This window comes from Canis lupus, chromosome 9 (assembly GCF_003254725.2).
Source record: "Canis lupus dingo isolate Sandy chromosome 9, ASM325472v2, whole genome shotgun sequence".
Classification (NCBI taxonomy): Eukaryota; Metazoa; Chordata; class Mammalia; order Carnivora; family Canidae; genus Canis; species Canis lupus.
In genome coordinates this window covers 17565034-17588493 of record NC_064251.1, presented here as the reverse complement: position 1 = coordinate 17588493, position 23460 = coordinate 17565034, and the positions used below count along the sequence as shown (strand labels likewise).

Below are 23460 nucleotides of genomic sequence, written 5' to 3'. Positions count from 1 at the left end.
CCTGGAGTCCCGGGATCAAGTCCCACATCAGGCTCCCAGCATGGAGACTGCTTCTCCCTCTGCCTGTGTCTCTGCCTCTGTCTCCCCCCTCTCTCTCTCTGTGTCTCTCATGAATAAATAAAATCTTAAAAAAAAAACGGGGTGACATGTCCCTTGTTTCTTTTCTTTTTTTTTTTTTAAGATTTTATTTTTATTTATTCATGAGAGACACAGAGAGAGGCAGAGGCAGAGGCAGAGGGAGAAGCAGGCTCCCTGCAGGGAGCCTCATGTGGGATTCAATCCCAGAATCCCGAGGTCATGAGCTGAGCCAAAGGGAGATGCTCAACCACTGAGCCACCCAGGCATCCCTACAGATATTAAAAGGATAAGAAGGGAATATTATAAAATAATTTGTCAATCAATTCAAGGTGAAATGAACAGATCATAAAAGATGTAAACTACTCAAAAATAAATATGTAACTTAAATATCACTATTAAAGAAATAGAGTGTATAATTTGCAACTTTCTCACAAAGAAAGCTTCAAATACACAGGGCTTCATGAGTGATTCTACCAAACATTTAAGGAAGAAATAATGCCAATTCTACACAAACTCTACCAGAAAGTTGAAGAGAAAAGAATATTTCCCCACTCATTTTTAAGGCCAGCTTTTCCCTTATCATAAGTAGGCAAAGACAGTACAAGAAAAGAAAACAATAGACCGGGATCCCTGGGTGGCGCAGCGGTTTGGCGCCTGCCTTTAGCCCAAGGCCCGGTGCATGGAGCCTGCTTCTCCCTCTGCCTGTGTCTCTGCCTCTCTCTCTCTCTCTCTCTCTCTCTCTGGGTGACTATCATAAATAAATAAATAAATAAATAAATAAATAAATAAATAAATAAACAATAGACCAATATCTCTCATGAACACAGATGCAAAATTCTAAACAATGTTTCACCATATCAAACAATATATGAAGTTTCTGTATAGTAAAGGAAACAACCAAAAAAAAATAATAAAGACTACCTATCAAATAGGAGAAGATATTTGCAAGTGACATATTCAATATAGGTTTAGTATCCAAAATATATAAAGAATGTCTACAGATCAACACCAAAAACCCCCAAATAATCCACTTAAAAACTGGAAGACACAGACATTTCTCCAAAGAAGATGCACAGGGGTGCCTGGGTGGCTCAGTTGGTTAAATGTCTGCCTTCAGCTTAGGTCATGATCTCAGGGTCCTGGGATCGAGCCCTGAGTAAGGCTAGGTACTCAGAGGGGAATCTGCTTGGGATTCTCTCTCTCTCTCCCTCTTCCTCTGCCCCTCCTCCTGCTCATGTTCTTTCTCTCTCTCTCAAATAAATAAATAAAATCTTAAAAAAAAAGAAGACATGCATATGGCCAACAGACACATGAAAAAATGCTCAGTATCATCAGGGAAGTGCAAATAAAAACCACAATGAGATATCACTTCACACCTGTCAGAATGGCTAAAATAAAAAACACAAGAAACAACAAATTTTAGTGAGGATATGGAGACATAATAACTTATGCTCTGCTGGCGGGAATGCAAACTGGTACAGCCACTGAGGAAAATGGTATGGAGGCTCCTCAAAAAATTAAAAATAAAACTACGGTATGATCCAGTAATTGCACTTCTGGGTATTTAACCAAAAATTACAAAAACACTAATTCAAAGGGATACATGCACGTCTATGTAGCATTATTTACCATAGCCAAGTTATGGAAAGCAGCCTACCAGTCCATTGATAGGTGGATGGATAAAAAATAGGTGGTATATATAAACAATGGGATATTATTCAGCCATAAAAAAGAACGAAATCCTGCCACCTGCAACAACATTAGAGTACAATGCTAAGCAAAGTAAGTCAGTCAGTGAAAGACAAATACCAGGTGATTTCACTTATATGTGGAATTTAAGAAACAAACAAAAAAAATGAGCAAAGGGGAGAGAGAGAGTCAAGAAACAGACATTTATTATAGGGAACAAACTATAGTTGTCCCCAGAGGGGACAAGGGGTGGAATGATGGGTGAAATGGGTGAGTTCATCAAAATTTAAAAATTAAAAATTCTGGTCTTCAGAGATAGAACAGAATGAAGACAAGCCACAGCCTGGGAGAAATTTGCTAAACACCTGAGAGAAAAGACTTTTTCCAGAATATATAATATACTCTTAAAACTCAATAGTATGTATCCAACTGAATGATGGATTTGGAGGCACCAGGGTGGCTCAGTTGGCTGCGTGTCTGACTCTTGATTTTGGCTCAGGTTATGGTCTCAGGGTTGTGGGATTGAGCCCCAAATCAGGCTCCAAGCTTGGTGAGGAATCTTGAGATTCTCTCTCTCCCTCTCTGACTGCCTATACCCCCCACCCCCCACCACATTTGGTCTCTCTCTCTCTCTGTCTGAGATAAATAAATCTTTAAGAAAAAAATAAAAGGAAAAGAGATTTCAATAGACACATCATTTAAAAAGATATTGGTACATGAATAGACACTCAACATCATGAGCTATTAGAGAAATGCAAATTAAAGATACAAAGTCTAGGGATCCCTGGGTGGCGCAGCGGTTTAGCGCCTGCCTTTGGCCCAGGGCGCGATCCTGGAGACCCGGGATCGAATCCCACGTCGGGCTCCCGGTGCATGGAGCCTGCTTCTCCCTCTGCCTATGTCTCTGCCTCTCTCTCTCTCTCTCTCTGTGACTATCATAAATAAAATTAAAAAAAAAAAGATACAAAGTTTGAAAAAATTTTTTAACTGAAATATAAAGATGTCATACACTGCCGCTTGGAATGCAAAATGGTACATCCACTTTATTTTTTTTAAAGCTTTTATTCATTTATTATGAGAGACACTGAGGGAGGGAGAGAGAGGCAGAGAAACAGGTAGAGGGAGAAGCTGGCTCCATGCAGGGAACCCGACATGGGACTAGATCCTGGGTCTCCAGGATCACGCCCTGGTCGGAAGGTGGCGCTAAACTGCTGAGCCACGGGGGCTGCCCTACATTCACTTTAGAAAAGAGGTAAGCAGGTTTTTTGTTTTTGTTTTTGTTTTTTTTTTTGAGAGAGAGACAGCAAGCACATGTGTATGAGTGGGGTGGGGAGGAGGGGCAGAGAGAAAGGGAGAGAAAGAATCTTAAGCATGCTCCACGTTCAGCATGGAGCCCCACTGGGGGCTTGATCTCACAACCCTGAGATTATGACCTAAGCCAAAATCAACAATCAACAGTTGGACACTTAACTGACTAACCCCCCAGGCACCCCTAGGAAGCATTTTCTTAAAAAGTTAAATATACACTTAGCACATGATGTAGTAATCCTACCATTAAGTATTTCACCTCCCCCAGAATGAAAGCATATGCTCACACAAAGGCCTGCACGTGACTGCTTTTAGCAGCTTTATTCATCATAGCCAAAAGGAAAATCAGAACAACTCAAATATCCATTAAGTGATGAATGCATAAACAAACTGATATATCCACACAACTGTAACACTACTCAGTAATAAAAAGGAGTGAATTACGGGTTGATGCAATCACATGGATGAATCTCAAAAGGATTATGCTGAGTCAAAGGAGCCAATCACACAAGACTGCATACTGTATGATTTCATTCATAAGACACGGTAGAGGGGCGCCTGGGTGGCTCAGCAGTTGAGCGTCTGCCTTTGACTCAGGGAGTGATCCCGGAGTCCCGTGATCAAGTCCCAGCTCAGAATCCTTGTATGGAGCCTGTTTCTCCCTCTGACCTCTCACTCTCTCTCTCTTTGTCTCTCATGAATAAATAAATAAAATCTTAAAAAAAAAAAAAAAGACATGGTGGAAAAAATACTATAGGGACAAAAATGAGGTTGATGGCTGTCAGGGGCTGATAGTGGCAACAGGGGATTAACTACAAACAGAAATGTTCTGTATCTCAAACGTGGTGGTGGTTACACAACTATATATTTACCAAAGCTCATTAAAAACTGCATACTTAAAAAGAGTACATATTAACTGAAAATTATGCCTCAATAAAGCTGACTTATAAATAAAACAAACCTAAATACACAACGAAGTGATAATAAACATAAGAAAAATCAACTTACAGTTTTTCCAATTCAAGGGTCATCATGAGAATGCTCTCAATTGTTGAAAGTGACACCTGTGTTGTTCCCATGTCTCTGAAAGAGAACGCCCAAACATGCATGATACCAAAGACTAAAATTTCACACCAAGTACAAAAAGGTACTTAATAGTATGTGATTATTTAAATTCTGGCTTCTCTGTCAAGCTAGCTCAAGAGTTTACTTGCTATGGAAGATAATTTCAGAGCATTCTTATTGAAGAAATTAAAATTTATGTGCATCACGAACATAATCACCTTGGTGCTAAACAGTACAATCTCCTTTTACCCTTTTTCTACTCATTCTCAGTTGCATCCACCTTTCTTGATTAGTCTTTTGTTTTAAATAAGGTATACCTTATTCCAGTTTGCTTTTTGAGATAAATGATATTTCTACATATGTGGTAAATATTTCGCTATACACCTGCATGTTCCATATCTCTATGTGTTCTTCAATACTGCTCTCTTCTACTACAGGCTGTCTTGTCCATATACATTCTTTCTTTGCCAATAATTCTTATTGCAATAACCCAGCTAAAATTTAAATTATGACTTTTTATTCAAAATGCAAAAGATTTAATCTTTGACAAAAGTAAAAAAGAGCAGAAATCATCTCATGAGCCATGAGATTGTTGTAATACTTACAAATATTTTAATGCTGGCAATTTAAAAAGATATGAATCTTCAACAGTTGTCAGAGGGTTATGACTGAGAATTCTGAAAAATGCAATGGAATTAAAATTATCTGCATTTTAAGTAACTAGATGAAAATTTATGTTCTTTTTTTTGGTATGGAACTTGAAGTTTAAAAGCAATCATTTTCTGCCTTTGCCTATAAAATCACCCTTAGAATCTGTAAAACATTCTTCCTTTGGGCACTACCCAGGTCTCTGAATGATAAAGCAGGAAGAGAAAGAGAAAAAAAATTTTTTAAGTGGATGGCAAAGAAAAAATATGCCAAAGAACATTTCAGGTTGAAAACCTCAGAAGTGACTATACCAGTAGGAAGTAATTTCTGTAGGAAATACTATTTCTAGTGTCCTCCATAATTCAAAGTGCTTTTCTTTTATCTCTAGAAAGTTTAAAAATCCTACAGTTTAAACCACCCAGTTAAAGACAAAATGGTAACCAATTCTTCAGTTTTGGAGCCAAACAAGAAGGGCTAAATCTATGAGCAGCCGGTGAAAGCTATATTCCCACCACATAGCCTGTGTGTATTCTTGCATTACAGCCTTTGTCATGGCATGTATCACCTGTTTCCTTATCAATCTCCTGGATTCTCGGCTCCTGGAGGGCAGGGACCATACTTTATTGTCATGTTGTCCCTGTGCCTGACATAGTATAGTGCTTGTTATTGACTATTTAATGTTTGTTGAATAAAGGACATCTTGTCATCTTTTTGACACAAGCTTTTATTCCAAAATGCTGAACAGACCTTCTTCCCAACTCTTTAAAATGAAAAAAGGTAAAAGAAATAGGAAGAAAAGAAAAGACAATCTGCCTTGAGGTTGACTCTACTCAAGAATCATTAACTATACTTTTACCAAGTATTAGATAGATAATCTTCATAACCAATACTATTATTGGGCTGTAAGGCATCTGTGATCAGCATTTCACATTTAATCCTTATAATAACCTTATGTGATAGATACTATCATCACCTCATTTTACAAATGAGGAAACTGAGGTACAGAGAGGTTACATAATTTGTCCGAGTTTGTCAAGCCAGTCAGAAGCAGAGCTGGAATTTGAACTGAGTTCTGACTCCAAAGCCTGTGTGTAACTCACATGAAGAAAAGGGGGTTTATAAAACAGCTGTTACCATAAACTTTGAGAGCGCTAAATATAGAAACTGTATTCATGTTGAACTTCATCTCTCCACCTGGGAGAGCTCCTCTGAGAATTACATTTTCTATTTTTATTCCTTTTCTCTAATCGACTCCCATGATGAAGTATTTAATTAGCTGATGGTCATTGAGACTTTAGGTATTTTAAACCATGTTATAGGCGAATCAGTGAAAACGGGAAAGTGAGGACATTTGAAACTTCATCCCTCCATAAAAGCAACGACAATGACAAACACTGGCAAACATAGAATCAATGTTTTAATCATTTTGGAAAATTTAACCAATGGGTCTACAGCAACCCAGAGAGCATTTATTAAGGGAAAATGTATTAATTTCTATAAGAACAGTGAGATCTGTTGTTTTAACTAGTTCTAGACCTCTGCTCTGTATCCTGATGGTAGCCTTGAAAAATAGCCCACATCCCAGGGGAGCAAAATGGAGCTGGAGTTCCTTAAAGCCTCCTTCCCAAAGAACTGTCATTGTTTTACCTGTCTAGTGAGTTTCCTGGAAGACCTCAATTGAGAACCTTGTCCTTGACCTCACTGAGAACTGCACAATGCTAGAAGCCTCTTCTTCTCAAGGGGCATTTTAAAAATATCATTATTTATTTATTTATTCATGAGAAAGACACACAGACAGAGAGAGAGAGGCAGAGACACAGGCAAAGGGAGACAGAGAGAGGCAGAGACATAGGCAGAGGGAGAAGTGGGCTCCCTATGGGGAGCTGGATGTGAGACTGGATCCCAGAACTCCAGGATCATGCCTAGAGAGGAAGGCAGACACCCAACCGCTTAGTCACCTAGATATCCCCAGGAGCATTTTTAAAAACACTTACAGGTAAATGTTTTAAACTGGCAGCTGTGTAAGGCAATGGATAACAGTTGGGACAAAAAAAACAAAAAAACAAAAAACAACAACAACAACAACAAAAACCCTAATCTAAAAGTTTAAAAGAAAAAGCTGAGAAATGAGATATCCACAGAGAGTTTGAAATGCTCCAACATATTCCTGAGAAACTAGAAGACCACAAGACATATTCCTAGGAATGTAGAAAAAAACCTTAGCACTAACAAATGGGTTCAGCAAGGTTGCAGGAAACAAGATCAATATATAAAAGTTAGATGTATTTCTATGTATTAGCAATGAGTAATCCAAAATGATATTAAGAAAAAATTTCCATGTATAACAATATTAAAAAGAATAAAATACTTAGGAAAAAATGTAACCAAAAAGTATAAGATCCATACACTGAAAGCTACAAAACATTGTTGAAATTAAAGAAGATTGAAATAAATGGAAAAAATGCCATGGTCATGGACCAGAAGAAAATATTGTTAAAATGGCACTATGCCCCAAATTGAACTATGGCTTCAGCACAACCCTTATCAAGATCACAGCTGACTTGTTTCCAGGCTAATTCTAAAATTCTTATATCAATTCAAGGGACCCAGAATAGCCAAGAAAAATCTAGATAAAGAACAAAAAAGTGGGAAGATTCACATGCTCTGCTTTCAAAACCCAATTCAAAGCTACAGTAATCGTAGTGTGGCACTGGCATAAAGATAGACATATATAATCAGAGAAGGACAAACATTATATGGTGTCATTCATTTGGGGAATATAAATAATAGTGAAAGGGAATAGAAGGGAAGGGAGAAGAAATGGGTAGGAAATATCAGAAAGGGAGACAGAACATGAAGACTCCTAACTCTGGGAAACAAACTAGGGGTGGTGGAAGGGGAGGAGGGCGGGGGGTGGGGGTGAATGGGTGATGGGCACTGAGTGGAGCACTTGACGGGATGAGCACTGGGTGTTATTCTGTATGTTGGCAAATTGAACACCAATAAAAAGTAAATTTATTATTTAAAAAAATAAAAATAAAAATGCTAACACTGGAAAACAATGTAAATCTCTGATGTTCTGTAAATTAAAAGTGAATAAACTGAGGCTGAAGATTTTAAAAAAAGGATAGACATATAAACCAATGGAACAGAACTGACAGTCCAGGAATAAATCCTCACATTTATAGTTGGCTGATTTTCAACAAGAGTGCCAAAGCAATTCAAAGTGGGAAGACTAGTCTTTTCGAATGGAGCTGGGACAACTATATATTCATATACAAAATAAGGATTCCTACACTTCATTCTATATATAAAAATTAACTCAAAATGGATTAACCTAAATGGAAGTGCTCAAGCTATAAAAACTCTTAGAAATCTTTATGACCTTGGATTAGGCAAGAGTTTCTTAGACATGCCACCAAAAGCACAAATAATAAAAGGAAAAATAGACAAATTGGACTTTATAAAAAATTAAACAGATTTTTGTGCTTCAAAGGACATTATCAAGAAAGTAAAAGACCACTCACAGAATGGGAGAAAATATTTGCAAATCATATGTCTGATAAAAGTCTAGTATCCAGAATATCCAGAACACATAAAGAACTCTTACAACTCAATAAAAAGACTAATAATTGAACTTTTAAATGGGCAAAGGATTCAGAGAGACATTTCTCCAAAGAAAATACACAAATGGCCAATAAGCACATGAAAAGATGTTCAATGTCTTAAGTCATTAGGGAAATACAAATCAAAGCTATAATAAGATACTACTTTATACTCACTAAGATGGCTATAATCAGATGGAGAATGATAAGCGGTAGCAAGATTATGGGGAAAGTGGAATCTTCATACATTGGTGAGAACATAAAATGGCATAGTTACGTGTGGAACACAGTTTGGCAGTTCCTCAAAAGGGTTAGACATAGAGTTACTACGTGACTCAGCAATTCCACTCCTAGGTATGTACCCAAGAGAATTAAAAACATATGTCCACACAAAACCACGTATGTGAATACTCATAGCAGCATTATTAATAATAGTCAGAAGTGGAAACAACTGAAAAGTCCAATAACTGAGGAACAGATGAACAAAAGGTGATGTGTCTATGTAAGGGAATATTATACAGCCTTCAAAAAGAATGAAGTGCTGGTATATATGCTACAACATGGAAAAACTTTGAAGCTAACAGTTATGTGAAAGAAGCTAGACACTCATTTGTATGAAATGTCCAGAAGAGGCAAATCTAGGATACAGAAGGGGAATTAGTTGTTGCCTGGGAGGAGGGAAGAAGGGGGTGGTCACAGCTGATGGGTACGGTATTTATTTTGGAGGGTGATGAAACTGTCCTGGAATTAGGGTGGCTGTGGTCTATCGAAGTATACCACTGAACTGTATACTTTACAATGTTGCATAGTCTATTATGTGGATTATATCTCAATTAAAAATAAAGAACTGGGGATCCCTGGGTGGAGCAGCGGTTTAGTGCCTGCCTTTGGCCCAGGGCGTGATCATGGAGATCCGGGATCGAATCCCACATCGGGCTCCCGGTGCATGGAGCCTGCTTCTCCCTTCTCCTTATTAAAGCCAAAGAAAACAAAAACCTCCAAAGGTGGTACCTCATTAATAAGCTCTTGGCATGTCTTTGAGGTGGATTTCAGATTCAAAATAGACTTTACCACACTGCTAACTTGTTCAGTCAGTATTTATCAATAACTTAGAGGCTTCATTCAAGAAGCTTACTGAGTTATAATTACCTGAAACCCAGGGTCAATCAAGGTCTTGTGGGGCCTGAACCTCATCTACTTTGGGAAATCCTGTCTAATAAAAACATGCAACATTATGAATATAAAAATTGCTAGGACTCCTCTCAAGACCTTTGAAGGGGCCTATGGAAGTGAGGAGCCCTGAAGTTAAAGCTTTGGTCAGTTCAAAATAAATCCACCTCAGCTAGGGCCTATACATTTTACAGACTTCTTTAATGCCAGAGAAAATATTGTTTCAACTTATAAACACCTTGGTAACATGTCACACAGGTAACATGACTAATTCAAAGGGTGGCATCTTCCCTTGGCAACTTGCCTTTGGAAAGAAATGCAATGAAGTTTATATTTCACTATGGCAGAGATTTCCTAAAGCAGACTAGCTTTGTCTATTAGAAAAATTTGACCTCAAACAAAAAAGGAGCCTAACCCCCAGTACACACTTACTGTATCGTGATAATCTTTCAGAAGGAACTGTGAATTAGTTTTCGAAGCTGTATTCAAGTCCCATGACATGAGTATTAATTTATTATCAATACTGGCTAGCTCTGGTTCTTTAATTACCTTTTTCTGTTATTTAAGATGCACACAGAAACTCAACACAAACAAGCTGTTGCTTCATCCATTAAGAGTCTTTTCTATCCCACAACCTGTTTGTTCCCTACTTTGTCAACCCCCTACCTTGTTACCCTGCTGCATGGATGCCCGCACGGCTCCCGTGTGTTTTCCTGTCAACATCTTTCTCCTTCCAGTATGAAAGTTTCTTGGGGACAGTCCCTGTCTTATTCTTTGTACCCCCAGTACTTAGTACAGTGTTGACATGTATTGGACATGGCACTCAGTGAATGTTTTTCAATGAATTCATTGATTTTTATCAACTGATTCCCCCATATTCTTTCTTGTGTTGCCCATATAACTATAATGAAAGTCAGATTCTTTCCTTTCCTTTCTTTCTTTCTTTCTTTCTTTTCTTTTTTTCTTTCTTTCTTTCTTTCTTTCTTTTCTTTCTTTTTTGGAAATTCAGATTCTTCTAAGAGACTCTTGGTGTGATAACATGCTTAGAAATAAAGATGGTGAGTTTAAGACAGTATATTGATGCACCAAAACCTCCTGGTGCAGAAACCCAATGAGCCTTTTCTCCGGGGTGTTCGCAAGCAAAAAACTGACCCTCTGTAGTCTTTTTCCAAGTTAGGCATCAGCAAATTAATGGGAGGAGAGAGGAGCCTTCAACAGATAGGCATCTGCAGGAACTGTCCCTCTAGCTCCAGACACACCCTCAACACCTTCATCTATCCTAAAATAAACTGTGTGAAATAATATTTCTGAACTACAAGACAGGTAAGATAATCTTTTCCAAAGTCACGTTTAGAGGAAGATCTTCACCTTGAGTCTAAAATCCCCCTCAGGCCATTGAACATCCCCCACTATGATTTGTTTATATCACCAGGAAATCACAGAATTTTCCAGCCGAAAGGGAATAACACACTTCTTATTGAAGAAGAGTCAGGAAATAGCCACATGGAATTATGCTACAGCAATGTATTTCATGAACATTTTTCACACAACTTAACACAAACAATATCTTTTACCATACCTCAAAGGTTCTTATGGCCCCCAGATGATTTACTCAGAGGTATACATTTTTTGAAAAATAATGTTCTGGGTAACTGGTGAGAGAAGTGCCCTGTGGCAGGTTCTCAGCAGTTCTTTCTGCTTTACCATTTAAAAGAAGCTGATGGCTGAGGAAGCACCCACACTTTTGCTCCCTGGAGAATTCCCCTACACTTAGTTCTTTGAAGCTTTATTTTGCATGCATTGAAGCAGTTAGGAACTTTGCCCATTAGCAGGAATCAAAGTTAAATTCAGAGGTGGAATTTGAAGGACCATGCCCCTATTGGAGAAGCATCATTGTCATGGATTCCCAGGATAGTGTTGACTTGGGTGTTATTTGCTTGGGGCCTTTTATTGCCCATACCAAAGCTGAGTACAGGGAAAGCTGAGAGTGCCATTTATGAGATAGACAAGCCTCTTGGCCTCTTTGTACCTTAGTTTCCTCATTTGAAAAAAAAAAAAAAGAATGGATTTTAAGACATACTTTTCAGAGTTCATACTGGGCTTAACATCCACTGAACCAATAAATGTATGATGTTTTTACATATTGTTTGTCTGTTTATTTTTTACATGTGTTTATTTTCTATTTCACTTACAGCTTATGTAAAAACTGCATTCCATGCCAGGCCTGAAATGTTCCAAAGCTCACTTCTGTCAGTACATTGCAACTAACATTTCTACAAAAAAAGACACAAGCAAAAGAAGAAGGAAAAAAGGTATTCTTTCAGAACATTTATCCTTTGGCAGTGATTCCAATTTATATAGGATGAAACATAATCTCAATACCCTCTCCATATCCTGAAACTATCTCGCTATGGAAGATATGCCTTTTAAAATTTTTTTAGAAATTTAAATTTAAAAAATTTGCATGAAAGATTTATATTTTCATGTTTCTACATGTGTTGCATTAGATACAAATCTGTAAATGCTCAATAAATACTTGTGTTAGGTAATCTTTATTTCTCTAGAAAAATATTTCACATCAGCACTATTGACATTTATGGTTGGATCCTCTTTTTTAAGAGGGGCTGTCCTGTGCATTATAGGGTGTTTAGCGCCATCTCTGGCCTCTGCCCACTAGATGCCAGTAGCATATCTACAGTCTGACAACCAAAAATGTCTCCAGACACTTCAAATGTCACCTGGGTGCAAAATCACCCTAGTTGAGAACCACTTCTCTAGAATGATTCAGTCTGATCTGTATAATAATTCTTACACTAATCTTTGCTACAGACAAAAAAGATTCGCTACATAATTTTAGTAGCTTTCTACTAATAAAATTACAATCATATTTCAAAATGATTGTAGCAAAGAGGTTTACAATTAAGTTTAACAAAAATCCCAAATATAATGAAATTTGTATTTGTAACTTACATAAACTTCAAAAAAGGTAGTGGTTCAAATGTCCGTCTTTCAATAGATTGTATCTTATTGCAGGATAAATCTCTAGGAAAAGTAAAAGGAAAATATTGCCTCAATTAGCTATTAGATACCTAACTAGTAGGCTGATAGTATTGAATAAGCAGCTTTTGCCTAAACTCTGAACTTAAGGACTTGTTATTTGAACCTTCCAGAGCCCCTAACTCTCCTCATCTCTCTTAAAAGAGTCTCACTTTCATAAATGAAAGAAGTAACTACAGCTCTTGATAGATTCTGGAAGTAATCTTTCCTGAGAGCAGAAGAATTAATTAGAGGACATTTGAGGCCTCATCAATTTCTAGATTATGAGCTCAAAGTTTTGACCTCCACATAGAATTTCTTTCTTTATTTTGTAAAAGATTTTATTTATTTATTCATATAGACACACAGAGAGAATGAAAGGCAGAGACACAGGCAGAGGGAGAAGCAGGCTCCATACAGGGAGCCTGACATGGGACTGGATCCAAGGTCTCCAGGATCACACCCTGGGCAGAAGGTGGCGCTTAACCGGTGAGCCACTCGGGCTGCCCCTATAATTTCTTTTTAAAAAATATTTATTTATTAGAGAGTGTGTGTGCATGCACATGCACAAGTGGGAGGAGCAGAGGAAGAGGGAGAGAGAATCCCAAGCAGACTCCTCACTGAGTGCAGAGCCCAACAGGGGGCTCCATTTCAGGATCCAGAGATTGTGACCTGAGCCAAAACCAAGAGTCAGATGCTCAGCCAACTGCACCAACCGGGCACCCCTATAATTATAATTTCTAATATTAAAAGGGATATTCTCATTTTGGAACACCTTTTTGGTTTAGTTCTATTTTTCTAGGCCAATTCAATACCAGAAAAAATAAAAGATATCCTTTCATTTAAATTGAAAGGAAGTTACCCCTCTAATCAATACATAAATTTGAACTAACTCAGAATCATATCATCATGTTAATAGAAATTCATTTTTGGTTGTACATTTGCCTTAATATTCCATGAATTTATTAACTGCTTCAGTTGCAAGTGGTGAGACAACAAAAAACACCACATAGTACTGGATTTTTATTTGAAAACACCCATTCTTGATAATAGTTGACCCTCAGACTTCCATTGATTCCAGCTTAGTCCCTTATTTTCCACCTACTCTTCAGACTGGCATTGCCATCTCTAGTCTCTCCCTTTCTAATCCATCCTGCACACAGTCACCAGAGTAATTCTCCACAAGTGGTTCTCGAATGCCAGCATCACTTGGGCACTTACTCAAGATGCAAATTCTCAGCCTTACTCTATAGACTGAAGGAATCAGTAACTGTGGAGGTGGAGCTTATTTTCTGACAAGCCCTCCAAGTGACTCTGTTGCAGATTATTTATTTATTTATTTTTCTATTGCAGTTTAAAGCTTGTCCTGGAGCACTGCTGTGATAATCCAGTAGCGTGGCATGTTAATCCACGGCCTTCAAAATCCTAGAAGACTAGCTCTAATCTCCTACTCTACAGGTACTCAAGATATTTTTCCTGTATTTTGCCTTTCTCCCAGTCTCCTTTGTAAGCTTATTCGCCCTACAATGTCTTTCTGATGATACCCAATAGCTCTTCAAGGTCCTGTTGAAACAGCATTGCTCTAATAGCTTCCCTGATCCAATGTGAAGTCTTTTCTTCCTCATCTGTATTCCAAAACCAATTTATACCTCTCGTTGCCCATATCCATTTCTTCTTCTTCTTTTGAAAAAAACATTTAAAGTAGGCTTCACACCCAACCAGGGGCTTGAAATCATGACCCTGAGATCAAGAGCCACATGCTCTACCAACTCAGCCAGCCAGGCATTCCAATTTATTTTTAATATAGTTATTTTTGCATCCTTTTTCCTCTGAGCATAAAATGCTTGAAAGTATGGACTAGTTGTGTTCATCTGCATTGTCTACCATGTTTAAAACTGACACATGTTTCTTTCGTGTTGAGTTTAATAAGTTCTTTATAGATCCTGGAAAACTAGCCCTTTATCTGATACGTCATTTGCACCAAAGAAACAAACAATCCAATCATGAAATGGGCAAAAGACATGAACAGAAATCTCACAGAGGAAGACATAGACATGGCCAACACGCACATGAGAAAATGCCCTGCATCACTTGCCATCAGGGAAATACAAATCAAAACCACAATGAGATACCACCTCACACCAGGGAGGATGGGGAAAAGTAACAAGGCAGGAATCCACAAATGTTGGAGAGGATGCAGAGAAAAGGGAACTCTCTTACACTGTTGGTGGGAATGTGAAATGGTGTAGCCACTCTGGAAAACTGTGTGGAGGTTCCTCAAATAGTTAAAAATAAACCTGCCCTACAACCCAGCAATTGCACTGTTGGGGATTTACCCCAATGATACAGATGCAATGAAAGGCCGGGACACCTGCACCCCGATGTTTCTAGCAGCAATGTCCACAATAGCCAAACTGTGGAAGGAGCCTCGGTGTCCATCGAAAGATGAATGGATAAAGACGATGTGGTTTATGTATACAATGGAATATTACTCAGCCATTAGAAATGACAAATACCCACCATTTGCTTCAACGTGGATGGAACTGGAGGGTATTATGCTGAGTGAAATAAGCCAATCGGAGAAAGACAAACATTATATGTTCTCATTCATTTGGGGAATATAAATAATAGTGAAAGGGAAGAGAAGGGAAGGGAGAAGAAATGGGTAGGAAATATCAGAAAGGGAGACAGAACATAAAGACTCCTAACTATGGGAAACGAATTAGGGGTGGTGCAAGGGGAGGAGGGCGGGGGTTGGGGGTCAATGGGTGACAGGCACTGAGGGGGGCACTTGATGGGATGAGCACTGGGTGTTATTCTGTATGTTGGCAAATCGATCACCAATAAGAAATAAATTTATTATTAAAAAAATAAAATTGACACATGGACATAAAACAAACTCAAATATTTAAAAAATAAATATAAAGAGCTGGGTAGTGAATAGCAGAAACAAAATGACTGTGTAAAAAGAAATGTAGTTTTATGACTTTATGGCTCCCTCTTCTGCACCTCTTCAGCACTTTGTCATCCACTTAGTGCTTAGTGCATTATGGTTTGAGCTTCTGTCTATTTTCCTTGTGAGATCATGAGTTCCTATAGGGGTAGGAAGCCTGTCTTAATCATCTGAGTGCCTATGATACTGGGCATAGTGCCTGTCATATTAGCTTTTGATTGACCTTTTTTTTTTTTTTTAAATGAATGAGAACACTTCAGCTAACATAAAATAATTGGCTTACAAAGTATTTCATAGTAGTAGTAATGAAGTGCCTAATCCTTTGAGCAGTTTATCTCATTTGATTTTCTACAAACGGTGTTTGTAAAGTTTAGAGTCCAGATCACAGAAGTAGCCAAGAAAACCAATACAAGAGTGGCTGTCCCCTAAGACTTGGAAGGTTTGATAACTTAAAGGACTATTCTTAGTGTTTAATCATGCTCTTGCTCTTTTTTACCCACTATCCTTAAACCTTCTACATTTGCAAGAAGACTCTATTTGCTCAAGAGCATCATTAATAGGGATTAATGACTTACACAGCTCTGGATGCCACAGACAAAGATAAAAATTGAACCTTTATAGCAAAGAACATGGTATCTCTGTATGTATACCTAGAAATACTAAAGAAACATTTCCTCCTTGACAATGAGGCTGGAGAGATTTTATTTTATAATTAGTTAAATTAGGGGCATTTCTGATATGTTTGCTTAATGTAAACATTTCTAACCATAATACTTAACCATCATTTTATTTTACTTTAAAGATTTTATTTCCTTAAGTAATCTCTATACCCAATGTGGGTTTCAAACCCACAACCTCAAGATCCGAAGTCACTTGCTCTATCAACTGAGCCAGCCAGGTACCCCTTAACCATCATTTTAAACATCTATTTTTAATACTGGTGCTAGAATTCCCACTGAAATCCTTAATCTGCTCTCTTGGTAACTTAATAGGTACTTGATAATACTGCTTACATAATTAACCTGCTTAAATATTTAATATTTAAATGTTTAATTTAGATTAAATATTAAAAACATTCTGGGTTAATGGCATTCAAAATAATGTAAGTGTTCTATATTTTCTTGTCCTGTAGGTGACAATTTGAGGTTAATTTTAATTCCTCTCATTTTACTAAACCAACTTTTTCAAACCTTTTCTGTAAAGGCCAGATAGTAAACATTTTGGGCTTTGCAGGCCATATATGGTCTCTGTCATATATTCTTCTCTTTCTCTTCTTTTCTCTTTTACAGCCCTTTAAGAACGTAAAAATCATTCTTAACTCAGGCTGTATAAAGACAGACCTGAGCATGATTTGATCCATGAGCCATAAATTAAGTATAAATGTAAGCACACGGTATATGAACACTTACAAGACAGGTTCATATGTGCATCCATAATTGCTCAGACCTAATTACCCCTTTTGCTCTATAACTGAAGGGTCTTTTTCTATCTTTATCTTGTCTATAGAATTAAAAAACTGAAAATGCATATGAGATATTTAATGCTAGAGATGGAAATTTATTGTTAGAAGAAATTATAGTGATTATCTAATTTGAACCCCATATTTATTTTACAGATAATATAACTAAAAACTCATAATAAGTGATTAATTAACTTACAAATACTGTAGGGATAGCAGGCCTTCAAATGAGTCCTTATGTAATTCAGTCAAATAATTTTCACTGAGAATTCTGAAAAATGAAAAGGTTATTTCTGCATCAAAATGCAAAACAACTACAACTATTCACTACACAGGACTAACTCCCATTTGGGAGGGAAACCTGTGTAATGGTGCCACCTAAATATACTAATTCTTCTTTAATTTAGGAGTACTGAGCTCTGCGCTGTTTCCACTCAAATCCTTTTTTTTTTCTTTATTCCTCTCTCTCTCTCTCTCTCTCTCTCTCTCTCTCTCACACACACACACACACACACACACACACACACAGCCATCCACTATTTGAACCAAAATGCATATTAATGTCTACTCTCTGGATCACAAAGTCTCTGCTAGAACCCTGGTTTAGATGACAACAATACTGGCAGAACTGACACTTCCTCCTCTCTTTTTCTAAATTCTATGTTGGAAGCCCCATACAGCACTATAGGTAAAGTCATTTGTTTTTTCCCCAACCAAAAAAAAAAATTTTTTTTGAGAACTAAAAAAATGCACATCAAGTGTACATAACATAAATATTCAGTTTAATAATTATAAAGCAAATACCCATGAAACACCACTTGTATCAAGAAAAACCCCTGCCAGCATCCCAGAAGGCTTCAGTGTGCCCCTTCCAATCACAACCCTCTCTCTGATTCCCCAGAAGTAACCATTATCCTGACTTTAATAATTTCTTTGCCTTTTTTAATTTTTTAAAAAGATTAATTGCTGGGAGAGGGGCAGAGGGAGAGAAAGAATCTCCAGCAGACTCCTGGCTGAGTGTGGAGCCCTATCCCATGACCCTGAGATCATGACCTGAGCCCAGTCAAGAGTTGGACACTTAACTGACTGAACCACCCAGGGACCTCAAATTTCCTTGCTTTTTTAAATGTAGTTTTACCTATCATATGTCAGCCATAAACAACATAATTTAGTTTTGTCGCTTCTTGAACTTTATATAAATGGAATCACAGGTATTATTTTCTATGTTGCTTCTTTCACTCAATATTATCTTATAAATTCATTATATTGTTGCATGTAGCTGAGGTTGGTTCATTTCAATACCTAGTATTTATTGCATGTCTAGCTACATGTGGCTACTGAATACTTGGGAGTGGCTAGTGTGACTGAGGAGCTGAAGTTTTTATTTAATTAATTTTTTTTACTTTAAAATACAAATGAAAAAACTGATACTCAACAGTTATTAGAAAATGTTTAAATATGTTTGCAACAATGTAGGTATGTGATATTACTTTTTCAACTGTAATTTTTATGAAATCTAAATACAGAACAAGTATTCTTGATAAAAGACTAGCAATCAAATTGAGATTTCAAAGAGTTACTATGGAAAAAAGAACATAAAAAGAACACAAACTCTCAATAATTTTTATACTGATTACATGATAGAAATGATATTGGATATTTTGAAGACAGTATAAAACATAGACTATCTTACTAATAATGGGTATAATAATTATATGTCGAAATAATATTTTGGCTATAAGAGCTAAACAAAATATATTAACATTTATGTCATCTCTCTCTTTTTACTTTTAATTTTTAAGTGGCTATCAGAAAATTTGAGATTACTTATGTGGCTTTATGGTTCAAACAAATAGTGTTCCATTTTATGACTATTCCACACTTTATTCATTCTACTGTTGGCAGATATCATCCAATAGATATATAGAAAAACAGGTTAAAATCCTGCCCCAGGAGAGCAGTGATCCATAGTTAGGAACCTCTGCTTACAAGGTATAACCTTCAAGCTGAACCAGACATCTGCAGGACTTACCACATTCGTGTTCTAGTATATAAATTCCCAAACACATGCTTTTTAAAAATTAATTTTTTAATTTCAATTCATTTTTTAAAAATATGTAATATATTCACATGGCCCAAAATTCCAAAGGTATATAGTACACAACGCAAAGTTTTTCTACTACCCTTGTCCACAGCCCACCCATCCCCCTCCATTCCCTAAAGAAAATTAACGTTATTTATTTCTGCGACAATTATTTTCAGTTTTCTTATAAGTTTGGGAAATAAAATATCCCAGTCAGACACTATCATGGAGAAATATAAACTACACATAGTATTTAAGAAATTCACAAAATAAAAAACAAATGCCTAGTTCTAGCATTTCTCCCTTACCAATAAGATATCAGACTAAGGGGCGAAATCTACTTTAGAGGGATCATAATCCCTATTTTTAGATTGCTATGATTACTGTCTTTTATTGTTAATTCAGGAGTCATTTATGACTTCTCTGCTCAAGTTGCACTAATGATATGACACCAAACTCTCATAAAAACACCAGTTGATTGCTTTGATTGTAATATTTTTTTTTCTAAAAACACTTGTGTCTACATTGACTTTTTTCTACAGATCAATTTTTATAAAAGATAACAGAAAATTGGCAAAGGACAGAAAATTCACTCAAGAAATACAAATGTTCAGTAAACATAGGTATTTAAATTTACAAGTAATCAGAAAACTTCAAATTCACATGGGACCCCTTTTATTCACGCATCAGACCAGCCAAGAAATGGAGAATATCCAGTAGTGGGTGGTATGAGGATGTGAATGCTGTCATGGTCTATGGGTTGGAGTATAAGTTGGCACAACTTTTTTGAGGGCCATTAAAATTTTACATCTACATAGTCTTTATTCAAACAATTCCATTTCTAGATATCTATTCTACAGAAATACCTGCCCACATACACAAAGATGCATGGTTGAGGCAGTTCACTACAGCAGCGCATGTGACAAGAAAATGGGACACAGTCTAAACATTCATCAATATGAGAATTACTATATACATTCATACTTTGGAATATATTACACAGGCATATACATGAATGGGGTAACCCCCTATCTATACACTAAAAGAAAAGAAATCTAAGACATAAGATAAAAGAATCAAAAGATTCATTTATAAGCATAAGCATAAGCAAAAGAATCAAGTTGTAGGAAGTTATCATTTATATAAAAACAAAAACAAAAACAAGGTAAGAAAATCCCACAACAAACCTATTTTGTTGTCTATAAATATGTATGTAGACAAATGCATGGAAAAAGATCTGGAAGGATATATACTAAATCCAGATAGTGGCTATCTCAGTGGTAGGGGATCAGAACACAAAGAAGATGTTCACTTTATCTATTCTTTCATTTTTATATATTGAGGATATAATCATGTATTCCTATATAATGGAAAATAAGTTTAGATTGACTCTAAATTTTAAAGAGAGCCTGTCAAATTCAATTTTCAAGATAAACATAGAATTGCCATCAATAGAGGTTGATTTGGGATATGGAGGGGGAAATACCTTTCCTCCAAGATACTGACTTCAAAATTTTTGACTAAGAAGGATCTCAGGATGCAGTGTTTTGTATTCGTATTCGGAGAAAATATACTCACAATTTCTCAGTCCAACGGTATGGCTTCCATGTATTCTCCTCAATGTAAGAAATAGCGTTTCCTTGGAAATTTCTGTGAAGAAACACAGTTCAGATCCTTGACTAGTTAGGAAAAGAATGAACAGAATAAGTAAAGAATCATAGGCAACCTTGGGGGAATATGCAAATGCAGAAAATACCAGCTTCTTAATATCCATAGCTATCAGCATCCCAGTTTGCACAATTAATAAAGAAATGTGGGGCCATTGGTGTAAACAAGCCATCTCCTTAGAACCGGAACTTCCTATTTGTCTAATTTCTTGGATAGATAATGCCAGTTAATTACTTTATGAATATGGTATTTTTCTCCAAATCACCTCTATGTGTCTAAAATGGTTCTTTCTGTAAATCAATGAGAAAATAATTGAACCGAAAAATGGCAAAAAAAAAGTATCAAACAAAGGTAAAGAAAACAAAGGTAAAGAAATCCTATGCCAGGAAACAAAGGTAAAGAAATCCTATGCCAGGAACACCAAAGCTTTGGCCCAGTGACTTCTTTTGAAATCTGTCCAGCTGTTAGGAGAAGTTAGAAATGAGAGGAACTAATATGGAGAGATTTCTTAGACATGTTACATAGGGAAAAGCAACAAATTACTGAGCAAGGAACAAAAAGTATTACCTGATTAGGGGAAAATTGCAAAGGAAAGTGATGGGAAGGACAGACACCAAAATGGTAACAGGAGTTATCTTATGGGTGGTAGGGGGGGTTGGGTGGGATTTTCACATTTTATCCTATATGCTTGTGACATTAAAAAAAATGAGAATGTATCCATGAATTGCAAGTATTTCAAAAAAGCTATGAAATGCCTGAGTTCAGTTTTAATCACTAATTCTGTATATGACTGAATCTTACCTTTAACTTATCTTCTTCCCTCAGCAACAACTTACCTATTCATTTGTTAAGGTGTTATTTATTCATGAGAGACCAGAGAGAGAGAGAGAGAGAGAGAGAGGAAGCGGCAGAGACACAGGCAGAGGGAGAAGCAGGCTCCACGCAGGGAGCCCGACGCAGGACTCGATCTCTGGACTCCAGGATCACGCCCCGGGACGAAGGCAGGCACCAAACCGCTGAGCCACCCAGGAATCCCCCCCCTATTCCGTTTATATACACATTTTTTTCAGGGGAGTCAGAAATAAGGCAAAACAGATAGCCATCTGCCCATCATCTGCCTAGTGGCCATTTCCAGTCAACCAAAATGCCTTCTGGTTGCTTTATGTTCCCTGATAAAAGATGCCTAAACCTGAATTTATCTCCCTCCAACTGGCTGTCCTTCCCAACTGCTGTATTTCCACCTGCTCATCCGGGACAGAAATTTCTGAGAGTTATAGTTGATTTTTCTCTTTTCTGGATGCACCCTGCCCACTACTCCCCTCAGCAGTTACGCAGTCTTGTTGCTTCTTCCTCTGTGATGCTTTCAGGATTTTCTTTCTACTCCTATCACAGCCATTCTGTTCTGGCCCCTTGTCACTTTACTCCCAGCTTTTGCTAGACCATTCTTTCTGGTTTCCCTGGATCAAGCTTTCCTCTTTAGATCTCTCTACATAGGGAATAGAAAACAATCCTCTTGTTTTAGTGATACATATGTCTTTCTGGAAAACTTTCAATGGCTCTCTATATCTCAGCATAACTTTCAAACCCTTCTAGCTGATAGTCAAGGGTATTCATAACCGTATCTTTCACTGCTTCCTAAGCTAATGTTTTTTTTTTCCAGATTTTATTTATTTATTCATGACAGACACACAGAGAGAAAGGCAGAGACACAGGCAGAGGGAGAAGCAGGCTCCATGGAGGGAGCCGATGTGGGACTTAATCCCGAGTCTCCAGGATCACGCCTTGGGCTGAACGCAGCGTTAAATAAATCGCTGAGCCACTGGGGCTGCCCTCCTAAGCTAATTCTTTTTTTTTTCTAAGCTAATTCTTAATTCCTGATCATTCTCGCAGCTGTGCCTTTGCTTAGACTATACTCCCTATTCTTGCTGTATTTAACAAATCATAGCCACTCTAAATCTCAGCTGAAGTTTTAGCTTATCCATGCAGCTTTCTCTGACCCCTACACTCCATTGATTACAGATTCTGGTGACTTACAGAACCTATAGTCTGTACTTAATTATAGGTCACCTGTCTTTCTATGCCTATTTCCTTTCTTCCCACCTATTATTTCATATTCTAAAGACAATGCCATACTTGCATGGCTGCCACAGTACTGAGTCCTGGGCGGGGCATAAAATGGGTGCTGTATATAGAAAACCAAGGGACAAAGATGAGTTCTAAACATAGCTGAGGAATCAAATAATAGCTAACACTCACATATATGTGAGGCACTGAAAACGTGTTTTATATGTATTAACTCACCAAATCTCACAATAATCCCACAAGGTAGTAACTATTACCCCATTTTATAGATAAGGAAATTGAATCAAAAGCTAATAAGTGACAGAACTCAATTCAAACCCAGGCAGTCTAATTCCGGAATCTCTACTCTTAACCACTTTTTTGTATATCACCAAGGAGATGGAAAGAGGGACATGTTGCTATAAAGATGGGAGAGTAGAGGTTAAGCGATTAAATCATGGGGCTAAAAAAACTGGATAAAGAATAAGGACAATTACAAGTAAACGAGTGCAGACGTGGGAACCACAGCAAACAGGAAAATGAAGATAAGGACAGTTGTCAAAGAAAAGGTAAAAAGAGAGAGTCAGTCAACATGGTTGGGGAGATGACGAAGGCCCAGGAAGACCTCAAAGAAAGG

General features: G+C 37.2%; 1 protein-coding gene and 1 long non-coding RNA gene across 10 annotated transcripts in view; one reads left to right on the top strand and one right to left on the bottom strand.

The window, feature by feature from the left end:
* The window catches only part of LOC112652891 (uncharacterized), a 36510-nt gene extending 20956 nt beyond the window's left edge, over positions 1-15554 (top strand). For all 3 annotated transcript variants that reach the window (XR_004818961.2, XR_007413171.1, XR_007413172.1), the window contains 2 exons: positions 11758-11875; positions 13953-15554. This is a non-coding gene — a long non-coding RNA (uncharacterized LOC112652891). The remainder of the gene's footprint in view (positions 1-11757; positions 11876-13952) is intronic.
* Positions 1-23460, bottom strand: part of LOC112652888 (leucine-rich repeat-containing protein 37A-like) — a 59832-nt gene that overhangs the window by 13330 nt on the left and 23042 nt on the right. For 5 of the 7 annotated variants that reach the window (XM_049114648.1, XM_035721186.2, XM_035721187.2 and 2 more), the window contains exons 3-8: positions 20673-20744; positions 17211-17282; positions 12534-12605; positions 11756-11836; positions 4746-4817; positions 4084-4158 (exon numbers count right to left, since the gene is read on the bottom strand). In XM_049114648.1, the coding sequence (XP_048970605.1) occupies positions 4084-4158; positions 4746-4817; positions 11756-11836; positions 12534-12605; positions 17211-17282; positions 20673-20744 (444 nt within the window). The remainder of the gene's footprint in view (positions 1-4083; positions 4159-4745; positions 4818-11755; positions 11837-12533; positions 12606-17210; positions 17283-20672; positions 20745-23460) is intronic. The other 2 variants (XM_035721188.2, XM_035721189.2) reach the window with 2 other exon arrangements.